Raw genomic sequence first — 25295 nt, 5'->3', positions numbered from 1 at the left:
CCGGCTGCAGCCCCTAATAGTGAGCCTGGGAAGTAATGATGTTGGTGCAGTTGGTCATGATGCTGCTGCTGCTCGGCAAATCGGTGGCCGGTCCGGGTTTTCAGGATCTCGCCCGACGCTGCTGCCCGACATGGTGCGTTGGCGGGGCAATGGCAAGGCGGCTATGCTTGCGGTCAACAGGTGACACTGTAGCTGCAATGCGGGGTATGCGAGTAGGTCCGTCCATTACTCAGTGCTATGCGTCGAATGTGTACTGGCTGCTATCCATTACAATGATTGCTCCGGATTACTGCATCTATCTATGCATATGACCCAAATCCATATGATCGCTTCGTCCACGAAATGCTGAGGTCTGCAGTCAAGTCCCGCATTCCGTATTCCGCATTCCAGGACCCAACTTCCGACTAGCCCATTGTCGTGCACAACCCTAAACACTCGCCTCTCCGAAAGCAGGCTCACCGCGCACTCTACAGCCATGACCCCACCACCGCTCTGAACGACTCAGCACCGTTTTGCAGAATCATTCACTCTACGAGGGACCTTGATGCGATAGGCAGCTGCGAAATGCCCTCAAGCCTCGCTAGCCTTGGTGGCTTGGCGCTCGTCTGCGAATGCGAATGCGGAGAGGCTCAGCCCCTCTAGTGAAACAGGAGGAAAGCATTGCAAGATGGAAGGCTCAAACGAGCGAGCAGACTGCCCTGACGGTTGCTAAGCTTGATCGCTTAATGCACCCATCTATCCATCCATCCATCGCCTTGTATATTCTCCGTCCCACAAGCGTCATTCAAAGCCTGACTCGATGAGGCGAGCCTTTCTTTCCTGCCCCAGTCTTGACATCATCCCATACTCAAAAAGCTACCGTACCTCGCAATGCACTTCGGGCGTTGCACTGCGCCTGATCGTTTTCAGGGTCTGATGAACAGTGTGCCGGCAGATGCGCTTGCTGGATTGTTACTGCGTTGTCTATCTGGACGACAATGTAATGTACAATGCTTCCTGCCAATTGCATGTTGATGTGCGTGATATACTACAGCGTTTGCGAGGTGCTCAACCCTGCTGTGTGCCTCACAAGTGCTCGATCTTGCGACATTGGATCGAGTTCCTTAGGCATCGAGTGGGGGCGGACGGCGTGCGAATCGCGAACCTCACTTCTTGCCCTTTCAAGCGGATCGAAAGCGTGGCCAGGACACGACATGCGGCCTTGCCATGCTCACTTGGCGCCTTTGAACTTCCTCTCCTTGCGCTTTTTGCCAAGGATCCGTCCGAGCGAGGAGGAAGAGCCGGCGGCGGCAGCATGCTTTTGGGTGCTCGTTTTACCCTTCTCCTCCTTGATCCTTCCGTCAGCCTTCTTCCTTAGGTGCTTCACGTCAGCGAATGAGCCGGAGGATGACGTCGTCTTCTTGTTCCAGTTCTCGCGTCGCTTGCCGTCGCTCTTGCTCGTCGAGGGGCCCCGGTGGGTTGCTGCTTCGTCTTCCTCCTGGTCAGCATCACCGTCCTGGGTAGCGCAGGGAATGAGGGGAAGGGAAGAAGGGGACAAGTTGAAGTCAGCACATCACAGTCGATGCAAATGTCCCTCCGCATACCTGAACACCTACCCTCTCCTTGCGCTTGGAGGCTGCACTCTTCTGGTGGTCCGCGCGTTCCTGACGTTTGCGCGTGATGGTGACGTTCTCGATGGAGAATTCGATCATGATGAGCCCACCACGTTCACCCTTGTCCAAGCCTTTGTTGCCTGTCTCTTTGATGTCGGCGATGCGCTTTAGTAACCGCTTGAGCCGTGACTCATTGTCTTCCTTGGCACTGAGGCCTGCGGGAGCAGCAGCACCTTTGCCACTTTCCTTCTTCTCTGCGCCGCTAGCAATGTCTTTGCGGAGGACCTTGACGGCACCTTCCAGTTCTTGCAGGTGCCACTCGACGAAGAGCTTCGTGACGTCTTTATTGGCATTGGCCCACCTCACGACCTTGAGTGCGTCCTTGAACGAGCGCATCTCCAAGAAGCCATATCCCCTGCTTCTGCCGACGCTGCCGAGGATGGGGTCCAGGCGGTCCGTCTGTCTAACAATTTTGCTCTGCACCACCGCCGTTGGGCGCTCCTTGATGAACTTGTTGCGCTTGCTCTCGCTGCCGTGTTCCAGCGCGGCGCTAAGTGTCAAGTCCACTTGCTCCTCCCGACTCAAGTCCTCGCGCTCGCCCGCCTTGGCTTCACGCCCGAATTCCTTGACGCTGTGCAGCGCCAGCTTCTTCAGAACCTTGTCTGTCACGAACAACGGCAGGTTGCGCACGCTCAGCCGGGTCTTGCTCACGAACAGCGCTGCGTTCGTCTCGAGCTGCTTGCGCCGCACTGTGAAGCTTTGCAGGCGCTTGTCGATCTCCGCCGTGCCTTTGGTTGCACCCGCGCCTTCACTCGAGCCCCCAAGCCGGCCGGCAAGCGGCGAGTTAGGGAACGGCACACCCTCGCGCAGCAGCCATGTGTTGCGCTTGTCCCCCTTCTGGCGCGCTGCGATCGCACTCGCCTCGCGCGCCTGTGCGTCTTCGCGCTTCAGTGCAGGCGCAATCGACAACAGACGGCCATGAAGCGACAGGCTCGCAGCCAGCGGCGCCGACACGTCTGCTGTCAACAGCGACGAGTAATGATTCGTCGCGGGCGTGGCGCCGGACGAGGCTGCTGTCATGCTAAAAGGGTTGGCCGTCACTGCCGTCTTCATGCCGACGGCATTGGCGCCGGTCATGCTTGAGGCGCCGCTCTCGCGCTGCACGAGCTCAGCTTGATCCAGCACCTTGTCGGCACTGTCCTTGCTCCAAAAGCACACGAAACCGTTACCCTTGGACTTGCCTGTTGCCTTGTCCATTGTGATGCGCGCATAGCGCAGGCTACCGAACGCACGGAAAAGATCGCGGAGCTCCACTTCAGAGGCGGTGAACGGGAGGTTGCGGATGAAGAGGGTTGTGCCTTCTTCAGGTTGAGGAAGCGTAGTTAGTTGGCCTTCTTCCACTTTGTCGCCATCATCTCCGTCATTTACGGCCATGGGTTCGAGATCACTGTCCTCCTCTCCCGCTTCCTCCTTTGTGCCAGCCTCGGCCTCGGGCTCGGCCTCATTTGCGCTGTCCTCTCCCTCTTCTTGCTTCTTCTGCCACTCGTCCTTCGCAAGCGCCCAGTCGACAGCGACGACTCTGGCGGGCTGCGCCAGACGCTTGACACGGTCCCAGACGACCTTGATCTGGCGCCTGTCGCGCGAGTGCACCGCGCTCTTATACGCCAGGCGCTCCGCCGCGCCGTGTTGGATGGACATGCCATTCACACTCGTGAGCGCGGTCGACGCATCCGAGTACGACACGAACCAGACGAAGGCGAAGCCACGACCGCGCGTGGGAGTGTCACTGGCTGTTGCGCAGTCTTTGATTTCCTCCTTCTCGCCTTGTGCCTCTGGCGAAGCATCACTGTTGTCATCTTGACCCTCCTCTGACTCCTCATCATCATTCTCGTCGTCGCCTTCGTCATCACTACCCTGATCATTGCCTGCCGTATCCTCGTCACCTGATTCTGCATGGGCTTTCGCATCTCCGGTATTACCTTCATCTTCGTTGTCCTTGACCGCGATCTCGACCTCGTCATCATCGCTTGCTTCATCATCTTCTTGCTCTTCCTCCTCCGCATCCTCCTGACGCTTTGCCTTGCTCTTTCGGCGTCTATCGATCGCTGGTGCTGCCGTCTGGGGGATATCTACCTTGTACAGCGGACCGAAGGGCAGGAAGATGGCACGCAGGTCATCAGGTGTCACCTGTATTCGTCACAGGTAAGAGGAGTTTCAGCCATTGAACACTTTTAGGTGAACCTCCACTTCCTATTGCTTCTGGCACTCACGTCGAACGGCAAATTGCGTACGATCAGTCTGCTCTTCTTCTCGATCTTGCCAGTAGCAACTGCGCCGCCTCCGGCTCTAGCCAGTGCGAGCCGGCCATCGACCTCGGCGCTCAGCTTCCATGGCGGTGGCGCCACTGTCACATGCGCGGCGTTCCTTACCGCATGGTTTCCGGCGCTGCTGACGACGACCTTTGCACCTTTGGTACCGACCTTGCTCAGAACGCCGCGCACGATGGCCGGCGCGCGGCTCTCGCGCTCGATCGCGGCGATCGTCTCTTGCCTGCGCTGTAACGTCGCGGGGTTCGTCAGCGATGACTCCAACCGCCTCAGCCCGTCCCACGTGCGCTTGAGGTCCGCTTTCAGCACGGCTGCTTTGAACGTGCGGTTATGCAGGTTCGGCAGAGCGCTTGCTGCGTGATTGGGTGTACGGAAAATGACGTAGGCCGTGTCCGTATCCATATCAGACGCAGTTGTACCACTGCCCTTCTTGCCCTTGCCCTTTCCGTTGTCGTTGCTGTCCCCTGACGCGCCGCCTGCCTCGGAGGGTACGGGGTAGACGACCGACTCGACCTGTCCAATCTTGCGCACGCGCTTGTAGAGCGACTTTTGATCGGCTGCTGGCTTGCAGGCGCTAAGGCCTCGCAGGACAAGTGTGCGGTTTGCGTTCGGGTCGCGGCCGTCTGCTTTCTTTTCACCGCCAGCGCTTGGGTCTGCCGCCGTCGCAGAGGGTACGGCGCTCGGACGGGGTCGCTTGGCTGGTCGCTGTTGCTGCTTGGATTGTGTATGTGCTGGCACTTTGGAATCTTGCGGTTCGACGCTGGCGGTCTCTTCAGCTGCAAGCTGCTGCTCTGATTGCGGTGCAGCCGCGCCGTCTCTCTTCCTCTTCTCGCTCCTCTCCTTGAGCGTCGCTCTGTTCCTAGCCCACTCGACCCTAATGGCCCTAGAGCCGTCCATGACTCCTTCCTTTCGGCCGTCCATTTCTGACAAGGCGCGCTCTGCATCCTCCTTGACGGCATACTGCACGTATCCGACACCCTTGGACCGCTTGGACTGCGGCTCGGTAACAATAAAGCATTTTCGCAACGGGCCAATGTCGCTGAACAAGGTACTCAGATCTGTCGAAGTTGCTGTGAAGGGCAAGCCAGAGATGAAGAGGGTCGTATTGTTCGAGCCGAACGTGCCCGCATTCTTGCTGGCTGGAGAAGATGCAACCGCCTCGACCTCCGACGGCTGCTGCTCAAAGTAGCGTGGTGACTTTGCGGTGGCCGCCATGTCGGCTAGGCAAAGAAGGCCCCTTTCGATGCGAAGCCGAAACAAATACGTGCCTGTTTCCAAGCCTTTGCAATGAAATGAAATGAAATGCAATGCAATTCAATGCTCTGCTTGCTGCTGCGGCTGATGGTCTCCAAGTACCCCAAGAACCTTTCGCTGAACCACCACGCATTTGGCGAGCACAAATGCAACATGTCCTTTTTGCTGCCTGTTCTAAAAGTGGAGAGGGCAATATCAAAAAAATTGTTGGATGTTTACCTAAGCATTGTCCTGTCCTTGTTTTCGGTGCAATGCCCCTGTAAACAACCCTAACACCAGAAGTGTCACGTTTCTGACTTTCGTGGCTGATATGCATTCACACACACATAGGAGCCCACTCTCCTCCATATCAAGAACAGATGCCCTATGAGACTACCGGGTATCCGCATACTGCATCCTGTACATACCACTACACCGCGCTGTTCATGTCACGCTCTCATTGTTGAACGACCCAAAGGCCGAAGCACACTGAAAGTCTGAGAGCGACGGAGACGCAGTTGTAGACGGGCGGTGTAACGCACTTGGTGCGCGTTGTTCGAGTCTCCACTATCCGCGAGCCGGCATAGCAAGCCAACCCCCCTGCCGACATCGCCCTCAGTGGCAGGATTCCCAGCTATCTTCGCTTTGACACTCAAGCCTACGCGTGCAGTGAAGAGCAAAGCTGTGGAAGGCTGAGAAAGGATATGTTAATAGGCGATTCGACGGACTGAGGCTTTAAGACCGTTCAACTAGAGATCTCGCCATTGGCTCTCGCTCAGCTTCGGATAGATACGGCCACAGCTTTGACGACGCTCTCAGCGGTCATGTCCAGCGCACTGGCAGCTGCAGGCACAGGTGGCGCCGGCTCAGCTGGTCATCAGCGGCCGCAGCTGCAGCCCCAGCAGCAGCCACTGCTGATCACCTACTCGGCTAGCGAAAAGCTGCTCCACAGTCCCTTTTGCGCTCACGTCCTCGACTCGATTCGGTCGCAGTTCCCGCTGAGGAACCTCCACTGGCGCCGACCCGCCGTCCTTTCCACGACACAAGCATTGCAAGATGCGACGTCGACAAGCTCCGCCGCAGCACTACCATCGCCGCCGCGGACGATTCCCAGCCTGGACATTCAGCTGGTCGAGCTTAACAAGCAGTTGATGTCGGCACAGGCTCAGGCCAACGCTTTCATCCCGCCCAGCTCCATGCTCGATCGGCCGTTCCTTCACCTCTACCTGTTAGTATGTGATGTGAGTGTCACGCAGTGCTGCATTCCTTCAATAGCGTCATGAACACGCTTTGCTGACTGCATGCCGTAATGGGCCATGCAATGTCAGGACGTGGACCACTACCGCACAATCGTCAAGGAAGACATCAAACGATGGCTGCAGACGCTCCGATCCTCCAAAGGCTTAGAGATGGCACCTCAACAGATCCGCAATGGTGGATTGAAGATCGACTTGCTCTCCAAATCCTCCGGCGCATCGGGGGAAGCGCGTCCACCGGTGCCTACCAAGGATGATGTGGACGATGTAGCATCTTTAGATGACATTGAGCCAGAATTCCTCATTCTCCTCATTTCTCCACAGGATGCAGCAGGGAGCGGCGCTAGCGCCGCGACCGAGACGGTTATGTCCACTCACTCACTCTCGCTTGGCGAGGCGCCCTCTTCCGGCTCGATCTCACCGGGCGGCACATCCTCTTCGTCTAAAGTCGGACGCTTCTACTCCTCCTTGTCCAAGAGCATGGCCAGTGTTGTCGACAAGCTCCGACAGGACTTCAACATGCCCCCAACACCCGGCACGGTGTCCGCATCGAACGTCAGCGCAGGGCGGCGCGACCGCATCGTGCACCTCACGCGATTGCCACCCCTGCTGCCACCAAGCATCGCCTCGTACGCTCAGCAGCAGCAGCAGCAGCAGCAGGCAGAGCCACAGCAAATGGCTGGTGCGCGGCCGCGGCACTCGGTCGATCCGACAATGTTCGCCGACCTGCTCAACCGCATCAAGGGCTCCGTCGGCGCCACGCTCGACACATTCGTGCGCAGACAGACGGCCGAGATCGCGCGTGCTGAGAGCACCAAAGCCCGTTTACTCGCCAGCACCGTTCTCGCTAGCAACGGCGCCAACGCGGGCGGAGCAGGCGAGAATGGGAATGAAAAGAGCAAAGGCCAGATTGGCGGCGAAGCAGCCGGTGGTGGCGTTGGCGTGTCAGCTGCGTTGGGCATGTGGGATTTCTGTGCGTGGGCGAGCGCCAGGGAGTTCCTCGCGCGTAGCTTTGAAGGTCTGCAACTGCTGGAAGATGCTTGGAGCCAGTATGCTTATGTCGACAAAGAGATTGTCAGCAGTGTCCAAGGTGAGTGCCTTCAGAGTGATGTCAGTGAGAGCAGCCTTGCTGACTTGTTGACTGCTGCATTATTCCCTCGACAGAGAGATCGCACCCGTATTTCCAGCATCTCGGCGGTTTGTCCGCAGGAGACGACTCTTCCTCTGTCCTTGACGCCAGCCGCAAGCCGTACCGCGAGCTGCTACAGCGCGGCGAGATATCTCTGTTCGACTGCCGCTGCTACATCTTTGCGCGTCAGGCATCCCTCCTGTCGCGCATGTCGACCGCTGCGCCGGTCGCACATGTAGCGCTCAGTGATGCAAGTGTGCCGCACGGCTTGACGGGCGTCATGCGCCAGGCGGCAGCCTTCTTGCTTGGCCTCGGGCGCATGCTGGCGTACAGGCAGAGTATGCCGTTCAACTACATTGACGCATGGGTCTACACGAATGCCCTGCTGGTCGTCGAGCAGTGTTCCCAATGGCTTGTCGAGCGGGGCGACGCAACGATGCGCTTGGGAGTAGCAGGCGCAGCATCAGGCGCAGTGGGAGGAGCCGCGCCCTCGCCCCTTGGCTCCATCAGCACCGGGTCCGTCGAAGCTGATTTGGCCGCTGCCACTGCGCGCGCCACATCATCCGTCCCTACGGACGCGCAGCTGAGCATCGCTTTCCACCTTGCCAAAGCCGAGCTGATCGGTATTGCGCGGCGGCAGCTCGACAAGCTTGGAATCGGGGCGTCGATGCTGCCGCGACAGCCACCGTTCCGCGACTCGCTGCCCGAGAACGAGGTGCGCCGCCAACCCTTGCCCGCACTGCCACCTGGCCTGAAGGACGATGAGGGCTGCGGAGTCGGCGTGTCCAACGTCGAGCTGCGCAAGGCGCTGGAGAGCGAGGGCATCTTTGACATGCAGTACACTGCGCTCGCTGAGCGCGAGATGACCGCGTGGATGACCGCGGGCAAGTCGAAGAACGTGATCCTTCTCCAAAGTATCCTCGGCCACCTCAACTTTGCGCGAGGGCGCTACGCGAACGCATACGAGACATTCACCGCCTTGCCGGACGCGTATGGCGAGGAGAATTGGAACTCGGTCGAAGAGGACCAGCTGGTCATGCTGCTCGAGAGCCACGAGAGGCTTGGAAAACTTCAGGACGAGCAGTGGGCCAAGTCTGCCGTCATGCTGCTTCGGGCCAAGGCGCTCGCAACGTCGCAACAGCAAGACCAACACACCCCCTTGCTTTTTACGCCGATTTCGCGCCAGGCGTTCCGCTGGGCATCAGAGGAGCACCTTTGGCAGAGCATCCGTCAGGCTGCAGAGCACTTTGCAGAAGAGCAACCTGTCACTGGATACCCGGGATTTGTCATCCGTCCCGTCAGCAGCCAGGCGGAGCAGATGCCAGATGAGGACGGCAGCACGCTGCAAGTGTCCATAGAGTCTCTTGTCACTGTGCCTGTCCTCGTGGACGATGTCCGATTGTGCCTGACCAGTGCCAAACGCGACCAGCTCTGGTTTTCCTCTGGCTCCATCATGCTCAACCCAGGTCGAAGCCGAATTGAGCTCTTTTGCCCCAGTCCGCCGCCAGGCCGCTACGTGATCGACGTGAGCCAGGTGCGCGTTGCCAAGCTGATCTTCCAAGAAGTCTTTGGTAAGGCGGCAATGTCCACACCCGTGCCAGGCATCTCAGGAGCCAGCAACCACGGCGCTGCGTACCTCGTGAACATACCAGAAGATGGGGACGCATTGTATGCGACGATCGCATTACCGCGCGAAGTAGACCTCGATCGACGGCGTTGCGCAGAGCTGACCATAGAGAGCGGGCGCAACCACGTGGAAACGGCCGACATCGGCTTGAGCCTCCTTGATGGGACGCCGCTCGCTGGGCTGCTTGAAGCGGAGCTTTCTGAGGGTCAAACGGCGCCGCTTCCGCTTTCGGTCGTGGAAGGACAGAACAAGGTTCAGGTGCACGGCATTGCGAAAGGATCTGCGGGTCGCATCCTCGTTCCCCTACATGAGGCTTCGCCTGATGGAGTTCTACGAATGACGATCACTATCGACTACATCACCCAGCAGCGACCCGAGATCACACGGCACTTTCGCCGGCGTGTCGACCTTCGCATCGCTCTACCGCTCGGCGTCAATGTGCAGGATTTCTTCCGTGGCAGCAGTCTTTTCTCAAAATTCTCTATCAGCTCTGGAGGCATCAGCACACTGCGCATTCAGAGTGCCGAGCTGGTGGGCTCGACAGATGGCTTCGATGCCGAAGCACCCACCGCCTCTGATCACTCAGTTGTGACCCCGCAGCAGCCGGCTGTGTTCATCTTCAAGATTTCGCGCTCTGCAGCCGCTTCTCCCGAGCCCGGTCAGGGTTTGCGTCTCATTCTGCGGTATCGCACGCTCGTGGAGGAGGCCCGAGGCATCGTCCTCTCGATTCTCGACTCTATCCTTAATGCGCAGTCAGACAAAATGGTGTCAACTCGTCGAAATTGTCTCACACGCGCGCTTGGCAGGCTCATCGAAGAGCGTCTTGATGTTGTGCGCTTCGCCGTCACTGGTGAGATTTTTGCCGACGACTTCAACGAGTACGCCTGGAACGTCACGTGCGGGCGCTGGGGCCTGGCAGAGGAGAGCGAGGAGCGACAGTCGATTATCGATGTTGTCAGGCAAACGCTTGCACGTGCTCTGGAGAATGTTCCGTTGAACTCTGGAGCAGAGCCAGCAGACCTTCCGTGGCGGACACTTTCAATTCCAGTCGATGTGCCGCAGATGAGCATCGTCAATTCGGTCCGCCTCCAGCTATCCGACGGGCCCATGCCGTTCATAGTGGGCCAGCCGCGCGACGCGACCCTCATCATCAAGACAACATTCAAATGGGGCGCACCGCCAGCACCGCCTACTGCGCTGGAGCCTCCTGCACCTTCGCTTGCTGCCGGCAGTGATAGCCTGCAACTTCCGGTAAACCCGTGCTCCTCGGAGTACGCCGAGAGCGAGGTAGAGCTCGACTTTGAAGACGCGCAATCTGAGATCACCGACGTGCCCGCTCGATCGCCACGGCACGAGAAGGCAGGTTGTTCCCCATTGCTGCCCACTCCATCGGTGGTGGAAGCGGAACAGGTGTCGTACGAGCTGGTGTACAACGTGCTCGGCAGCTACGACACGTGGCTCATCAGTGGAGAGCACCATGGCAAGCTCTCCGCTGACCTGTCGTCGCTTGATCAAACGCGCGAAGATCTTCCCGCGCAGGAGTTCAAGATTCAGCTCATCCCGCTGCGCCACGGCTCACTGGTGCTGCCGGCTGTTACCGTCAAGGCGCAAGCGATGAAGCTCAGCCTTCTGCCTGCCGCTGCTGCTCTAGGAGCAAAAGAAGAGAATGGACACACGCGTTGGGAAGCCCAGGGTCAAGGGCCAGCGGCGACGGTGCCTTCGTGCGAAACGTTCCAGGACAATGCGGCGGACCGCGTCGACGTTGTCCCGCGCAGGAGTCGCGCAACATATTGGGTCGACATGCCTACCGGTGCGCATTGGAACGCTCAGGGCGGTGCAAGGGTCATACCTGCTTAGCACGGGAGAGTGTTGTATTTCCTATTCATGTACTTATGTAAGGGCAGATCTTACATGATGGCAGGCATCTGTCCGCTCATTGGCGCCTTTTCCTGTTTGCCCGGGTACTCGCACCTTGCTCTTGAAGGCTGCTGCTGGAGCCTTTGAGACACTGCTGGTGCTGTCGCCCGTCCAATGGAGCATGGTCGCACGCCACGCGAAGGCAATAGCGACGACAAGGGTGGTTAGCGCTTTCGCGCCCGTGGGCGAGAGCATCGGTTGCGCCTTTCCAGCGTTGAGGAACTGCATAACGGGTACGTAGACTGGATGGGCGAGCGTGAAGGTCTGGTGGGCGATCGCGCCAAGAAGCGGTGCCCAGATGTCGACGCAGTCGATCAGCGTGCGTGCCCGCAAGAACGGAGGCACGCTTAGCGCCCAGCCATCCGGATTGAATACGCCAAGCATGCCCGCTAGTTGGCCGCCGCCGCTCGCGGAGATTGTTCCCAGCAGGAGGGCGAAGGTCCACGACTCCGTCAATGCAAACGCAGCGGCCGGGTTGGAGACAGCGCTGGACTTCGTGACGAGAGAGGGTAGGGAGAGCCCGACTACGATGGAATGTGCGCGTGTCGCACCGTCTAGAAGCGGTAGTGCGGTGTCGAGCATGGCGGCTGAGGGCGCTTTGATCATTGTAAGCAGACAGCCGATCAAGAGATGGACACCAAGATAATTGAGCAGCGGGTAGATGGAAAGCAGTTGGGGTGGCGTGGCGTGGACAAGGTAGTAGACGATAAAGCTTCCTCCCCAGGCCTGCCGTAGCAAATGAGGCATCAGTTTCTGATTCTTCTGAAGGGCTATTTGGGATGGCCATTCGACGTACCATGATGAGGAACCCGCCAAGGTCCTGCAGCAGCCCCATTTTTGGCGCCTCTTTGCCTCCATTCGCAAGCGAGTACCGCTTACGCGCCCCTGCGACGATGCCGCGGAAGGCCAGGCTGACGCGAGCAGCGTGCAAGCATGGCAACAGCGGGAAAGGGATAAGGGTCGGGTGCAGCTGCGTGGTGAGAAGGTAGGTGTTGAGCGAGGCAATCGGGGCGAGGATGTGCGCTATCATCTTGTGTAGGCGAGATGCACGAGCTTGACTTCAGTTTTTGCAGGGGGCAAAGATTGGGACGACGATGTCACCGCAAGGGTTTTATGGGCGGTGTTATTCAATGATCAAGGGGAAAAGGCTGCAGCTATCGTACGAGAGCGACGCATCGGATGTCGCGGAGAGGAGCGACGTGACAGCCATCGGCGTCTTTTCTCCAGCAAAAGGTCGCCGATAGAAAAGTCTGGCACCTGCCACCCAACCCGGGTGACTTCCAATTTCCATCCCCTATCGACATCCCAGAGAAAAGAAGCAGCGCAGGTACTTGTGGTGCACAGAGGAGTTACGTGTCGGGAATTAGGGATGGGTCCCGTCACATTGTCAGCTATAAGGCATTGTTGGCTCGGGACTCCATAGCCAAAGGCTGGAAGTGGACATCGCGATGGTCAATAACAAGGGCACATGTCGGCATCCGCGGCGACTCACGCTATCCACCGATATGTGAACTCCTGCGGCCCAGGTGCCTCGACAAAACACTCACATCAACAAGCACCGAGTCAATGCTCACACCAAAATATCACTAGCCGCAGCTACGTAATGCCGCGTCGAGTCAACGGGTCTGAATAAATTAGCTGAAAGCGTTTTTTTTACACAAAACGCGTCGCTGACTGGCGGTTCAGTGCACAGGAGGAATAGATAGTCAATCGGGCCCGGCATGTCACCAATGATAGGAGTAAGGACGGGGCCCCATATTTCTAGATGCCGTCGCTGGCGCCTTTGCTTTTGCATTCGGGCTACCTGCTGGCGGCGCAGTTGCTTTGCTCGGCGACGGCGTGTTCCGACTCGCCCATGCAGCTGCTACTGCCGCCGGCTTTGGAGCAGCAGGAGTGGCATGGCCTGAAGCTGGCGCCGCGAGATGCTTTCCAAACCCAAGTGTGGGCGCAGGCAACGATTTCGCACCAGCGGGAGCAGCTTTGAAAACTGAACTGCCAAAGTACTTGGCCTTGAGCGCAAACAGCTCGCCGATCTCATGCTCCAGCGCCCTCTTGGTCTCGCGGATCCTGCCCACCTCTTCAAACATCCGCTGCACATCTCGTCCTAGCACCTTCTTTAGCTCTTCAGCATGCGATGCGACCTGCGCAGATCCAATTGTGCAGGGGGACGAACCGGGCGCCGTCAGCCATCCACCAGGAAACAAGACAACCCGCATGTAGCAACTCACGTGATGGTGCAGCATCTCGCTCGCAGCCGAGTTGACGGCAGCGACAAGCTTGACATGCTGCTCGCCTGACTTGCGCAGCAACTCGGCCGTCATGTCTTTGATTGCCTTGTCGGCCGTCGCCAGCGCGTCCGCCTCGCTCTGCTTGGCCGCGTTCAGCGACGCGACTAGCGCCTCGATGGCTGCGAAGCGACGAAGGATAGCAGATGCACGAAGCGTATCAGACGAAGGTCAGGCCCAAATGCATCGGACTCCGCGCTCACCGCTCTTGGGATCCATCTGCCGTGCTTTGTGAGCCTGCTCCGTCAGATTTCGGTCTTGGAAGTCGGCCAGCTGGTAGGGCGTACAGCGCGTTCAGTCTAGAAGTTGGGTATCATGAACATTTGCATTGATCCACTCACCTGGCTCACAACAGCATTGAGCAAAGCACGTTTCTCCTGTTCTCGTGTCTCCTGCGCCTGGCGCTGGACCGCAGCATATGCACTCGCTTTCTCCTCTCGTCGCCTCGCTTTCTCCTCCTTCTTCTTGACCATGTCGCTCATAATGGCTTCCAAAGCCGTGGCCATGGCGGCTAGTGAAGCCGCCGACTTCGCGTTCACGCCGCTATTAGCAGCTGTGTCTTTAGCCTCTGTCTCTCGCTTTGCCACAGCGGGCATTTTCGGGTCAGTGTGGGATTCACTGCTTTTCACATGCTTCGTGGCCGGACCCTTCGCTGTTTCGCACCCCTTTTCAGGACTGGTGCCTGCTTCGCTATCCTCAAGAGGCGCTTTGGAATCGCCTGTGCTGGTCGCAACTTCTTTCGAAATGGAAAGTTTTTGGCCAATAACCCGAGCTTGCGTCGGCTGCAACGCTCGATCCTTGCTATCTGGCTTGGCAGCACCCTCATTCTCTGTCACCGCAGCGGATGAGTGCTCTTGCCAGGGCGCATTCGTCCACTGTCCGCCATGGCCGAACATGAGCTTGGCAGACTCTGTACGCCCTGGAGGATTCTTCTTCTGCAGCTGATCGTCCTGATCGGCCTCTTCTTTGCCTTCTGTGAGGTCTTTCGTCTGTAGCAGCTTATTCGACCTGTCCATCTTGCGATCCTTGGACACCAGTGGTGCAGAGGTACCTTCTTTCAGCGCAGCGATGTCACGGTTCAGGCGTTCGATGCTGGCGCTGACATCCTGCCAGTTTTCCTCACGCTTGGCAAGGTCCTTATCAAGCCAGGCGTTCAGATCTGCCAGGTATCGACTGACATCCGGATGGCGCTGCTCTTGACGCTGAGAAACCTCATTCAGATTGGCCTTTTGAGGCATGGCGTGCATTGCACTTGGCGCCCAAGCGCCTGGAAAAGCCTCGTGCTCCGCTTGCGTGCGCACATGTTCCGCATCGGGTAGTTGACCGCCAAAGTGGGCGCGTTTCGCCTTCGGAAGGGAAGGAAGCTCCTTTTCTGCTGTGTAAAAGCCTGTCGCAGCGCTCTCAGGAAACTGAGGGTTAAGCGAAGAATTCAGCTGCCGGCGGCGCGCGCGCACCTCCGCCTCCATGTTGACGCTCGCGATACTTTCGGTGAGCGCTACGAACGCAGGACGCGGGGCTTGGGCCGTCTGTGGCTGGGGACATATTGGGACGTTCATGAGAGTTGTGCCTGTCTCAGGCTCGGGAAGTGGTCTTTTCTGAGGAGACATTTGAGGATTGAGCGTAACAGCCGAATGCCATTCCTTAGCTTCAATCTGACTCGCCGACTCTGACGGCGCCAGCTCGGAGAAGGATCGCCCGTGAGCCCAGAGCCTGCTCCTTGCGCTGCGAACGCTTCCAGCCTGTGATGGGGCCGATACGAAATCGTCGTGGTGGAAGAGGGACGATGCAATCCGTTTCAGCGCTGGAGATGCCGAGCGCTTCAGATTCGGAGGTATGGACTGGATGGAGTGATCCTCTTGGACGGATACCGGCGCAGTTGTGACGGGGCGTAGAAGAGGTTCTGAGATGGATGTCGGGAACTGCGAACCAGGTAGATCCGCGGCAGGCTGGAGCACATGTGATGCAGTCCGCATGCTCGCTTTCCTCTGTCGCAGAACACCACTAGGAACCCAACATGATCAGATGCCGACACAGTGATCCTGTCAAGAGAAGCCTACTCACTCAATCGCAGTGACCCAGCGAATACGATCCAGAGGTCCTGAAGCTGCGAGCATTTCCACTCCATCGGCAAAGACGACTTCGAATGGGTACGAGGTTTCTGCGCCCACGACCTCGGCACTTGCAAGCGAGCGCACATCCTTCGCGACGTGCAAATGTATGGCAACGTTCTCCCTTCCACCGCCGATCGGCAGCCAGCTGACCGCGATTGCCTCCTGCAGGAGACATACAGACGCAGGAACCCATCGCTTCATTTGACCATCAGGGTCTACTGTTGCCGTACTGTTCCGATCCAGAAATTTGAGACTTCCTGTCATCAGCGGGTTGGAAGCGGGTGTAGGCAGGAGAGCCAGTGCACCAGTATTATCCAGAGGCAGGTTGCCGTACTCTGTCCTTCGCAAGATGGAGACAGCAGAACCCGTAAACGATTTGCTGGCAGAAAGCGCGGAGCGGTTGTGACGACAGATTGAAACATCAGGCCTGCCCATGGCCATTGACCAAGGTTGAGCTTTGACGCGCGAGGGACTGCGTGACAGAAGGACGGATCGCGCTGAGCGTTGTGGTGAGGAAGGCAGTGCAGGAGAGGCGCGACCATTGTCAAAGAAGTCGATCAGCTCGCGCGTCTTGCCTGGTGAGGGCTGCAAGCTCGATGCGACGGCCGAACGCTGTGCTGCGGATACGGAGGAGGGAAATTCTTTCGCGCTCTTGGTTGGCGAAGGGGGGGCTGATGTGTAAGCTCGAAGCCCAGCTGGTGCATAATGGGCGTGTGCCGCCCGAAAAATGCTCGATATCGCGCTGCTTTCGGCGGGCGCAGCTGCCGATACGACAGAGTCGATTTCTTCGAGCGGCTGATTCTCATCCGTCTTGTGTTGATCCTCGCTACTCCATTCGGGCGACTGACTTTCGATGCTTGTGGCATTCGTGTACTGCGTGGCATGCCTCCTTGTTGACGGTCGCAATCGAGCAGCGAGTGGGTCATCTGGGCCATCGTCTTGCGAGCTCTCATTGCGAATTGCCAAGCCGTACATGCCCTTCGCACGTGGCCAATTCATCGGCAGGCCATGAGAGGACTTCATGCTGCTGCCAGCAGGGCTAGATGGTAATCCTGGAGTTGTGAGCGCTGTGACTTGGCCGGGAGAGGGTAGGTCTAACGCATTGGTGTCCATCTTCGCATTAAGCGCTAAATGCACGCGCGAGCGGCGGTACGCACGATTAGGGAAGAAGAAGCCCGAACCACTGCTAGCCCTAGGATGACATGCCCGTTGTCCAGATAGCTGCGTTGCAGGCTTCAGAGCTGGGGAGAACAGCGAGCTGGCGGACGAGCTGGTTGCATTAGAAGATGTTTCTGTGTCCCCAGAGCTTGTCGTGCCGCTAGCTGTTAACTGAGCGGAACATGGCGGTGCGCCGATGATTGCCGCTCTGGCGTGCTGATAAGTATGAACTTGCAAAGGTGACAAAGTACGCACAGCTGGGCGCGGGGTAGCATTGGCGGACGAGACTGGACGGCCGCTGGGCTGTGACTGTGGTGAGGCTACAAAATGCAATGGTGTAGCTGCGTCTATGCCAGAAATCTGATCGAGCATCGTCAGAACAGCCGTCTCCTCTTTGTTCATGAGGCCCGAAGATGATTCTTGCCTGATCTGTGAATCCGTGTTCAATAACCACTGTCATTGAGGATCGCCAGTCCTGCGGCAACCCATTCCCCAAGCAATTGACTCACCTGTGTCTCTACTTGAGCTTCAAGCTCATCCGGACCCAGCAGAGCTGTACTCAGCCTTGAAGCGTCTTCTTCGTCAATGTCCTTAGGGGGAACTTCTGGAGCCACGAGCGCAGGCTGCACGGCTGATGGAGCTTGTGCAAAGGCATCTTTGCCCGTAGAGAAGACCAGTGCAGATACAGGCCTCAAGTGCGGCGAGCGTACGTTGCCAATCTTCCTCTTCCCTTGTTGCTCACCGATTAAGCTGATAGTACTATAAGATGGGGAGGAGTCTGCACGGATCCGCTTGCCAATGGTCGACGGGACTGCAAGGTGTTGCTCATCCTGATGTGGCGCATTGCTGACGCCGAGCAGGGAGCTGACCCAGCGACGGCTACGGGCCCTGGCCACAGCTACCGTCGAGCTGGCGGAGACAGCACTTTGACGAGGAGACTGCGTTGTCCCAGTGCTGAAATCTTCGTGCGGGTGATGCTCAAGCTGTAACTGGGTGTGCAATTGTTTCGCTTGGGCTTGATCGAAAGACATGGACCAGGGTTCCCGTCGAAGGGACGGAAACGCAAGCATTTCTCTGGAAGACTGGTGCTCCCATGAACGTTGTCAATATTTTGAGATAACAGTGTGCCGTTCGATCTTATCATCGTCCAGAGCAGCTATGTGCCTGCACAGGGAGAAAGCCAGCTTTGTACCTCGTCTGCGGACGTTGAGCGACAATCCATGAAATGGCGTTGTGGGTGCCTTTCCCGCCTGCAAAGCTTGCGTTGTTCCTTGCGCGCATCCCTGGTTCACACGGCACATCGCTGCACGTGACTACATCAGGGTCACGTGACGTGACTTTTGACTCACTGCCGAAGCTCACGTTATTCGGCATGAGTCTTCTTGACGATGGTCACCTGCTCAAAGGCCCTAGATTCTCCAGAGCTTGAGTCTTGACGCGAAGAGCAGACCGCCAGAAATACATAAACGGTGAAAGATCGACATGCTGAATATAGCATCCCGACCGCTGTCTCGCCGCGGCGCCCAAGCCTTAGCATCAGCACAGGCCCCAAGCCGTGCCCCAGCCATTTGTAGGCGCTGCCTGCTGCACACCTCTTGCAGCTTCCCCTCATGGGGGCAGCGAACCGACGACGTCGTCGCCGTACCGCCCAGAAGCATAGCAGATGCAAGCCGCTCAAGAAATGGAAATAGGGATGTGTGGCTCCAAAGGCAGCAACAGAAGCGTTACTTCACTTTGCCGGACTTATCCAAACTGGCGAGCACATTGAATCCCGTTGGATCAGGTCGCGATGGCACGCCACGGAATGTACAAACGTTCAAGCAAAGTCGGGATATGCCGTGAGTAGTCGATATTCATGGTCTCGAACTGACGCTCCGCTCGCTGACTCAAAGCCTGTTCCTTCTCGAACGCAGCTACACCCCACAAGAGCTCTACGCAATCGTCGCCAACGTCGACTCGTACCATCTATTTTTACCATATTGCACGCACTCGCAAGTCGTTGGGCCAGATCCGAGTGTAGTAGTTGAAAATGACCATCAAGTCGTGCTGGCAGACCTCGGTATTGGCTTTGGCAGCTTTCAGGAAAAATATCGCAGCAGGGTGGAGTTGCACCAGGACAGGACTGTGATGGTGAGCGATGCATCATCGCATTTGCCTGCGTTCTCCTTAGTGTCTTGTCACTCATTCCTCGTCTCGATTTACCTGCAGGCATCGGCGCTTCCAGACTCAAACCTAATCTTTACGCAGCTCTCTACGACCTGGTCCTTTTCCCCTGCGCCCGCCGCCACGTCGGGGCGCGACCAAACACGCATCCACTTCCAGCTAGACTATGCCTTCAGCAACCCCATGTACGCGCTCGTCGCAGGGCAAGTATTCGAAAAAACCAGCCAAATGGTTATGCACGCTTTCGAAAAACGTGCAGCGGAGGTGTATGGCCTCCGAGTGCGCCAATCGGCTCCGCACTAGACTTGCCGCTGGCATGGATACCGCGGACCTCACAGGTTACAAGCTTGACGCGCTGATCAGCAGAGACAATCTTGTCTTAGTGTAGCCTACATTCTGTTCTATAGCATCATTGTGCGCTTCTTTGAAGCATCACATAGAGTGATAAATAGACAAGTAATTCCGAGTTAATGTAGCTTGCAAGCTTGAGTAGCGAGGACACTACAGTGCTCAGCAGTGCAACTACGAAAGGGCGGTGTAGTGAATCCACTATGCGAAACATTCAGTGTGACGCAGGCGAGCGAGCGCACCGGTACGCATCTCACGACGCCGCTGCTGCTGTCGAAGCCGCGCCTCAGCCTTACGCACTCAAGCTCTACGTCGTGGACCGGTGCGTGTGCTTCGCACAATGCGCGCAGAGGCCTAAGGAGGCGCTGACAGTGCTCCCTCACCTATCGCTGTCGTCATCGACAGCCGCGGACGTTCCCCGCAGCCTGCCGGCTGCTTCTCGAGCTGACCTAGTGCCTCGATTGATAGTCGAAAAGTCGCTGCCAGCTTCCCCGTCTGTCATGAATCTGCATGGCGCGCGCGGTCCGCAGCTCGCCATCCTTCCCTCCCGGCTTCTGCGGTAGAATATTCTGATGCATGATACCCACGAACGCAGCGGACCAGCAGCACATGTAGATTTATGCGTTGAAAATAGGCATAGTAGTGGCAACAAAGGCAAGGGCGTGTGTACAATACAAAAGGACCGTAGTTGCTACAATGATCGCGAATCAAGAAAAAGGGGGACCTGATGTGACTTCTTCCGTCCGTCTCTGTCAGGTCTGTGCGATCGACCACGGGGGCGTAGCGAGTGCGAGACTCTCGTGCTCCTGTCTCTCAGCGGCCGCAACCATGCTGCTCTTCTCGCGTCTTGCAGGCACAGGTGTGGACGTGGAAACCGGCCTCGGCGTTGCTCGGTCCGCGGTAGACTCGGAACTCGGTGACCTCTTGGAAGAGGACTTGGCAGATGTCGTCGCCGCTGTCGGATCGGAAGCAGGTGTGTTTGTGAACAGCGAAGCTGTATTGACCGGTGCACGAGGAGGCTCTCCTTGCTCATCCGTCGGCCCCTGATCCCTCGCTGTGTCGGCATTGTCACCAGTTAGATCCGGAAAGGAAGTAGACAGACCAAGACTGGCCTCATACGAGCTGAAGGCAGCAGCCGCGGCCTGCTCTGCCATTCTTTCCGCCTCTCTTTCCCACTCATCATCCTCATCTCTGGCGCCAGCGCCAGGGCCAGCTTCATCTCCACCATCTCCGCTGGAGGCCACAGGGGCTGCTAAAGGCAGGCTCGCGCTACCAGCACCAGCTCCATAGTCAAGCAGGCTCGCTGCGATCGGGGCCGTCTCGCCCACACGCTGGGCGTGAGCATGAGCTGCCGCCGCAGCGGCCCACGAAGCCGCAGTATTGGCAGCTGCAGCAGCTGGCGTGAGCTTGTGCATGTTCTCCTTGTCGTGACCAGCACGATCGCAGTGGTGCTTGGTCAGCGCATCGCGACGCACGAAGCTGCGCCCGCACATATCGCAGCGGAACTTCTTCTGTGGCACACCGAGACCAAGCGCGACTAGTGGATTCTCCGTTACGACTTGCGATTGTGGCGGAGCAGCGGAAGCACCTTGGACTGCCTGTTGCGTTTGAAGGCCTGCCGGTGAAGCCACTGTCCTTGTTGAGGCCGAAGAAGAGGCCAAAGGCGGCGTTTGCCCTTGTGCCTGCGCCTGCGGAGACGCTCGCAGCGGTACAGGAGCCGCTGTTGTCGTCGGCATCGAGATGGGGACCGGCACGGCTGTGCCGTCCGGGTTGAGAATGACGACAGGTTCCTCGTCCTGCTCGTGTACGCTGGCGACGTGCCGCTGCAGATCATGCTTACGAGAGAAGGCCCGGCCACCGTCCTTCTGACACGCCGGAAAGGGGCATTGAAATGGCTTGGAACGCGTCGGATCCGGGTCGTGCGTAGCCATGTGCGTATGCAGGTTGTACGCGCGCGCGAATGCTCGGTCGCACTTGTCGCATTTCCAGCGTTTCGGCGCGCCTGGATTGTTATTGCTGTTGCTGCCCATCGTCCCCGCCGCCGGCTGCTTGCGAGCAGGTGGCGGCATCGTAGGCCGCGCAGCAGACATTGGCTGCCTGAAACCAGCTGCCCCGTGCTGCTGTTGCTGCTGTTGGTAAAGTTGTTGCAGGTGCTGCTGATACTGATGAAGCGTGAGGTTAGGAGGGATCCGAAGCCCTTGCGTCCTGTAAGCCAAGTGGCTCATTGCGCGATGTGAATAACGCGCATTGGCGCGCGCTGGCGGCAGCTTGTATGGCAAATTGGTGGCGCCAGGCTTCGCTCCAGACCCAGGACCCGTGGTGGACCTACCGCTGCGAGGCATCGCTGCGTGTTGTTGGTGCTGCTGCGACGTGAACCGCTTGACGGCATCTTCAAGGGCTTGGTGTGCAATAGCCTGCTGCAGGTCAGTGCCCGGCAGCGGATTGCCATTCTCGTCCAAGCCGAGAGCTTGCGCTGCCAATGCTTCGATGTCAGCTTCTAGGTCTATGTCATCCCCTAGGAATTCCTCGCAGTGCTCCTGCTGCTGCCGTTGCTCCTCCTCTTCCTCCTGCTGCATCGGTACCTCGAGCTGCTGATTTTGTACTTTGCTGAGCCCGACCAGCGCAGCAGGGGCCCATGTCGCCGTGGGCGTGGGAATCGACTCTGCTGAGCCGCTTGTCGCCCCCTCTGTCGATGCCGAAATGGACGAGAAAGCGGCAGAGGCAGCCTGCTCAGCAAATCGCGCTATCGCTGCATCTACGTCCTCCTCTTCTTCCTCTTCCACGCCGTCCTCCCTCTCGTCTCCATGATCTTCGCCATTGCTGATGCTTTCAGCAGCTGCTGCGGGATCGGACGCATGTGCCGCATCTGCTTCTTCGAGAGTTGCAGGGACAGGTATTGACTCCGCATGAGCATTTCTTGGTACTGTGCAAGGTTTCGTCGTCAGGAATGACAAAGTAGATGATTGATAGTGATGTCGCGATGGACTCACTTGAATCTGGCACATTTTCTCCCGTATTCTCCAATGATGAGGCTTGCCCTTCCATACCAATGTCTTTGACAGCATCGCGGAGCAACGCAGCAGCTTGGTCGTTCAATCGATCCATTAATGTATCCAGATCGTCGTCATCTTCATTATTTCCTGCTCCTACTCCATCAGAGGCAACTTCCTGTTTCTTCAAGTCTGCCTCCATTTCCTGCTCTCCTTGATAGTTGTCTTGTTGCTGTTCTCTTTGCGCAAGGATATCGAGTGTGGTGGCCGAAGTCGACGCGTGCGCTGAACTGTCCTGATCAAGGCCAGAAGGCAGCACAGATCGCGCCCCTTCTGCCTCAATTTCGCCATCAAGGATCGATATGGGCGGCGGGATGTATGCTGGTGGCGACCGGTCTTGTGTATCTGCGAAAGGGAATGCTGGCAATGCTTGAGTAGCGGATGGGCCCGCCGGCGGCGCGCCTGCACCCTCCACCTCTTGGGCTATGGATGCGGTCACATCTTCCATCATACCATCGATCGCAGTGTGCAGCCAGCTATCGTCGTCATCCATGACCATGCAATCCATGTCGGCAGCAGCAGCAGCAGCAGCAGCATCTTGCTCTTGTTGAGGTTCACCACAATCCTCTAATAGCCCATCCGGCAGGTCAAAACTGGCTAGCATGCTGATCGCCTGCTCCGCAGAAGGCGCTGAGCCTTCGGCTTGATCCGCCATCGTGGTGACCCTTCCCTGGAGCTGCGTCCCTGTGTCCTTGGGGTGTTGTCGTGGGGCGCAAGAGTGCGGCGCCCCGGTGCTACCGCCACGCCATGCAAGCTCGTCGCCTTTGGTCTGTGACGACCGGTCGACGCGTTGTTCAAGTTTCTCTCTCTCTTCCGTCAGCTGCTCTCTTTGGCAGGAGCTGTGCTGCAAGAAAAAGGACGCGCTGCGCGATGGACGTGCAGGATGCGTTGGGCTCTCTTGGTAGTATTGGTTGTAGCATCATACATGGTGAAAGGCTCAAAAGAAAGATGCCCGACATCAACGGCACGGCCAGAGCGCTCTCTCTCCAACCTTTTTTTCCCTCTCATTTCTTTTGTTCAAGGTATAGATTGTGCTAGCATCCGTAGGTTTAGTTTGTGCAGAACCAAGCCAATCACGTGACCCGATCGATGATCAGAACTAGTTACTAGGGACACAGCGACGTGTTTTTTGCATCCCTTCGATTCATACAATCAATGCATGACTGACGAAAATCGCCTCGAGCTCCTCGGGGGTGGTGCCGCCTCTAAAGGGTCGGCATTCGAAACTGGTTGGCACGTTGGAGCGGTGACCATGCCTTCGCTCAGTGAGGATGACGTCTATGAGACATTCCTCGCGCTCGCGATCGAGGCGCGCGAGCTCGCCGGCATCGTCGACGCGAGCGTTGTTACATCGTCACCGTCATCATCATCACCTTCATTCTCCTCATTCAGTCACAACTCCTCCTTCCATCTGCACGAACCTCCAAGCGCCTTGAAGTTCTCTCGCATTGTTGCCGAGCACCTGCCTGCCCTTATCGACGGAGTCGCACAGCGTCACTTCCCGCGCGCTTACAAGGAGTGGAAGCGTACCAGCCATCTGTGCAGCCGCATGAGTGGTAGGAAGGTCAAAGTCGCCTTGACGCCCAATGGGCGTGCAGATGACATCGTGTACCTTTCCGCGGGATATAGCATAAGCAAAGCTGCAAACGCAGACGCAGACACAACCTTCGAGAACACAAAGTCGGGTGAACAGCTGCATCCATCTGTCGTTTTCGCATTGCCACATGAAGAGCCCATGTGAGCATCAAGAGTATAATGCAGAGCATGAAAGATGAGCGCCAGGCTGAAGAAACGAGACGTGCCGCTCGATGTGCCAGGACTTTCGATGAGCTTTTCCTTGCTCTTCACCCTAACGATGAGGAAGGAAAACAGGGCATGGTGGCCTATCTCCAGTCGCAAGACTCGAATTTGACATCTAAAGAAGAAAACTTGGCTGGCGACTTCGCTCCTTTGCTTCGAGACCTGCAATGGGCTCCTTCCTCCTCATCTGCTTCCTCATCTTCATATAGTGCGCCTCCGCGTACCGACATACCATGGGCTACTGAAGCGCTCGGCGTTGCACCTGAAGCCACCAACATCTGGATCGGCACGTCGCGCTCGCAGAGTTCGATGCATCGTGATCACTACGAGAACCTTTTCACATGCTTCCGGGGCAAGAAGACATTTACACTTTACCCGCCTTGGGAGAACTTCTTCTTTGAAGGCGACGATGTATATGATGTCTATCGCTGGCGCCTGCTGGAGAGGAAGGAAGGAGAAGACACCTGTGACTACGTACGCGGCTCGGCTTTGTTTGAACTCGCTAAGGAAGACTCCCCGCCGACACCGTGGATCCAGATAGATCCGACTCAGCCCGTCTCGCACCCACGCAACGCAAAACATTCCATTTACGTCCGCGCTCGTGCGTCCCTTCCGCCGATCAGAGTGGAGGTACACGAAGGTCAGACTCTCTACCTTCCATCGGGGTGGTATCACCATGTGGCGCAGGAGGAAGACGATGAGTCGGATGCGGTACTTCAGCGGGAAGGAGAGGGCGTGTGCTTGTGCGTAAATTGGTGGTACGAGTCGACTGTCAACGATCGATGGGCTTGGTCTTCCTTTGCGACGCAGATGGGAAAGCGGGTTCGTGGCACTTTTGAAAACGATGACGTGGGGTAGTGCCGATGGATGGGGTAATGTATTCTGTATCTCAACGGTTTCCCGTGTGTGGCTTGGTCTGCTGTCACAGAAGGCGCCAGTGTTGTGCAGCTTGCTCCCTTTGCCAAACAGATATTGCCTTCATTAGGGCGATCCACAATATAGAAAGACGACCTAGCTTCGTCCGACGAGACTAGTAGTAGTTGCAACCTATGCAAAGCTTCGCTTTCTGTTTGGGACGGGGGTTTCGAGGTTCTTTCCCGGGTACATCAAATCAAAGTAAGTTGAGGCTCTTCAATAGGGCGTTGCGCTACTCGGCCGACGTTGCAGCCAAAAAGACAGAGATGGACAGTATATGCCAAAAGCATGGTAGCCAAGCTTCTCCGCTACGACTAGCGGGCATTCGCTGGACAGCATCTACCTCCGAACGCCCAGTTTCTGAGCACGAAAGCCCTCTCGTAC

General features: G+C 57.5%; 7 protein-coding genes across 7 annotated transcripts; 3 read left to right on the top strand and 4 right to left on the bottom strand.

Moving 5' to 3' along the window:
* Positions 1–984: 984 nt before the first annotated feature.
* K437DRAFT_290983 (uncharacterized protein) lies at positions 985–5296 on the bottom strand. The gene is made up of 3 exons (XM_013387252.1): positions 3863–5296; positions 1596–3779; positions 985–1495 (listed from the first exon to the last, which is right to left on the bottom strand). The coding sequence occupies exons 1-3, from the start codon at positions 5132–5134 to the stop codon at positions 1211–1213; spliced, it is 3741 nt and encodes a 1246-aa protein (XP_013242706.1). The 5' UTR covers positions 5135–5296; the 3' UTR covers positions 985–1210.
* Positions 5297–6057: 761 nt separating this feature from the next.
* On the top strand, positions 6058–10961 carry K437DRAFT_236633 (uncharacterized protein; the record flags this gene model as incomplete). The annotated part of the gene is made up of 7 exons (XM_013387251.1): positions 6058–6393; positions 6481–6963; positions 7063–7231; positions 7358–7502; positions 7577–7985; positions 8121–10423; positions 10610–10961. Coding segments are annotated over exons 1-7 (3951 nt in total), but the record flags the coding sequence as incomplete, so codon positions are not given.
* Positions 10962–11026: 65 nt separating this feature from the next.
* Positions 11027–12111, bottom strand: K437DRAFT_236630 (uncharacterized protein; the record flags this gene model as incomplete). The annotated part of the gene is made up of 2 exons (XM_013387250.1): positions 11027–11807; positions 11878–12111. 2 exons carry the CDS (start codon positions 12109–12111, stop codon positions 11055–11057), a joined length of 987 nt encoding a protein of 328 aa, XP_013242704.1. The 3' UTR covers positions 11027–11054.
* A 694-nt stretch (positions 12112–12805) lies between these two features.
* Positions 12806–17666, bottom strand: K437DRAFT_263287 (uncharacterized protein; the record flags this gene model as incomplete). Its single annotated transcript, XM_013387249.1, has 8 exons — positions 12806–13222; positions 13310–13488; positions 13570–13639; positions 13708–15367; positions 15428–16604; positions 16635–16851; positions 16891–17064; positions 17145–17666. The coding sequence occupies 8 exons, from the start codon at positions 17664–17666 to the stop codon at positions 12806–12808; spliced, it is 4416 nt and encodes a 1471-aa protein (XP_013242703.1).
* A 400-nt stretch (positions 17667–18066) lies between these two features.
* K437DRAFT_247900 (uncharacterized protein) lies at positions 18067–19406 on the top strand. Its single transcript, XM_013387248.1, has 3 exons — positions 18067–18473; positions 18549–18765; positions 18844–19406. The coding sequence occupies exons 1-3, from the start codon at positions 18118–18120 to the stop codon at positions 19099–19101; spliced, it is 831 nt and encodes a 276-aa protein (XP_013242702.1). The 5' UTR covers positions 18067–18117; the 3' UTR covers positions 19102–19406.
* A 363-nt stretch (positions 19407–19769) lies between these two features.
* Positions 19770–23117, bottom strand: K437DRAFT_274623 (uncharacterized protein). Its single transcript, XM_013387247.1, has 2 exons — positions 22137–23117; positions 19770–22069 (listed from the first exon to the last, which is right to left on the bottom strand). Exons 1-2 carry the CDS (start codon positions 22849–22851, stop codon positions 19899–19901), a joined length of 2886 nt encoding a protein of 961 aa, XP_013242701.1. The 5' UTR covers positions 22852–23117; the 3' UTR covers positions 19770–19898.
* Positions 23118–23448: 331 nt separating this feature from the next.
* K437DRAFT_247899 (Clavaminate synthase-like protein) lies at positions 23449–24907 on the top strand (the record flags this gene model as incomplete). Its single annotated transcript, XM_013387246.1, has 2 exons — positions 23449–23804; positions 23948–24907. 2 exons carry the CDS (start codon positions 23449–23451, stop codon positions 24852–24854), a joined length of 1263 nt encoding a protein of 420 aa, XP_013242700.1. The 3' UTR covers positions 24855–24907.
* Positions 24908–25295: the final 388 nt, after the last annotated feature.

The sequence above is a fragment of the Tilletiaria anomala genome (genome assembly GCF_000711695.1).
Source record: "Tilletiaria anomala UBC 951 chromosome Unknown K437scaffold_53, whole genome shotgun sequence".
NCBI lineage: Eukaryota > Fungi > Basidiomycota > Exobasidiomycetes > Georgefischeriales > Tilletiariaceae > Tilletiaria > Tilletiaria anomala.
This window is presented reverse-complemented; position numbering and strand designations above follow the sequence as displayed.

Excerpts from the sequence above, each read along its gene's own strand:
- K437DRAFT_290983 (XM_013387252.1), bottom strand. The coding sequence starts at position 5,134 with ATGGCGGCCACCGCAAAGTCACCACGCTACTTTGAGCAGCAGCCGTCG. Across the intron at positions 3,780-3,862 it reads TACGCAATTTGCCGTTCGAC|GTGACACCTGATGACCTGCG; the intron begins GTGAGTGCCAGA and ends TGACGAATACAG. Across the intron at positions 1,496-1,595 it reads CCTCCAAGCGCAAGGAGAGG|GACGGTGATGCTGACCAGGA; the intron begins GTAGGTGTTCAG and ends TGCGCTACCCAG.
- K437DRAFT_247900 (XM_013387248.1), top strand. The coding sequence starts at position 18,118 with ATGCTGAATATAGCATCCCGACCGCTGTCTCGCCGCGGCGCCCAAGCC. Across the intron at positions 18,474-18,548 it reads AAGCAAAGTCGGGATATGCC|CTACACCCCACAAGAGCTCT; the intron begins GTGAGTAGTCGA and ends TCTCGAACGCAG. Across the intron at positions 18,766-18,843 it reads ACCAGGACAGGACTGTGATG|GCATCGGCGCTTCCAGACTC; the intron begins GTGAGCGATGCA and ends ATTTACCTGCAG.
- K437DRAFT_274623 (XM_013387247.1), bottom strand. The coding sequence starts at position 22,851 with ATGGCGGATCAAGCCGAAGGCTCAGCGCCTTCTGCGGAGCAGGCGATC. Across the intron at positions 22,070-22,136 it reads AGAAAATGTGCCAGATTCAA|TACCAAGAAATGCTCATGCG; the intron begins GTGAGTCCATCG and ends AACCTTGCACAG.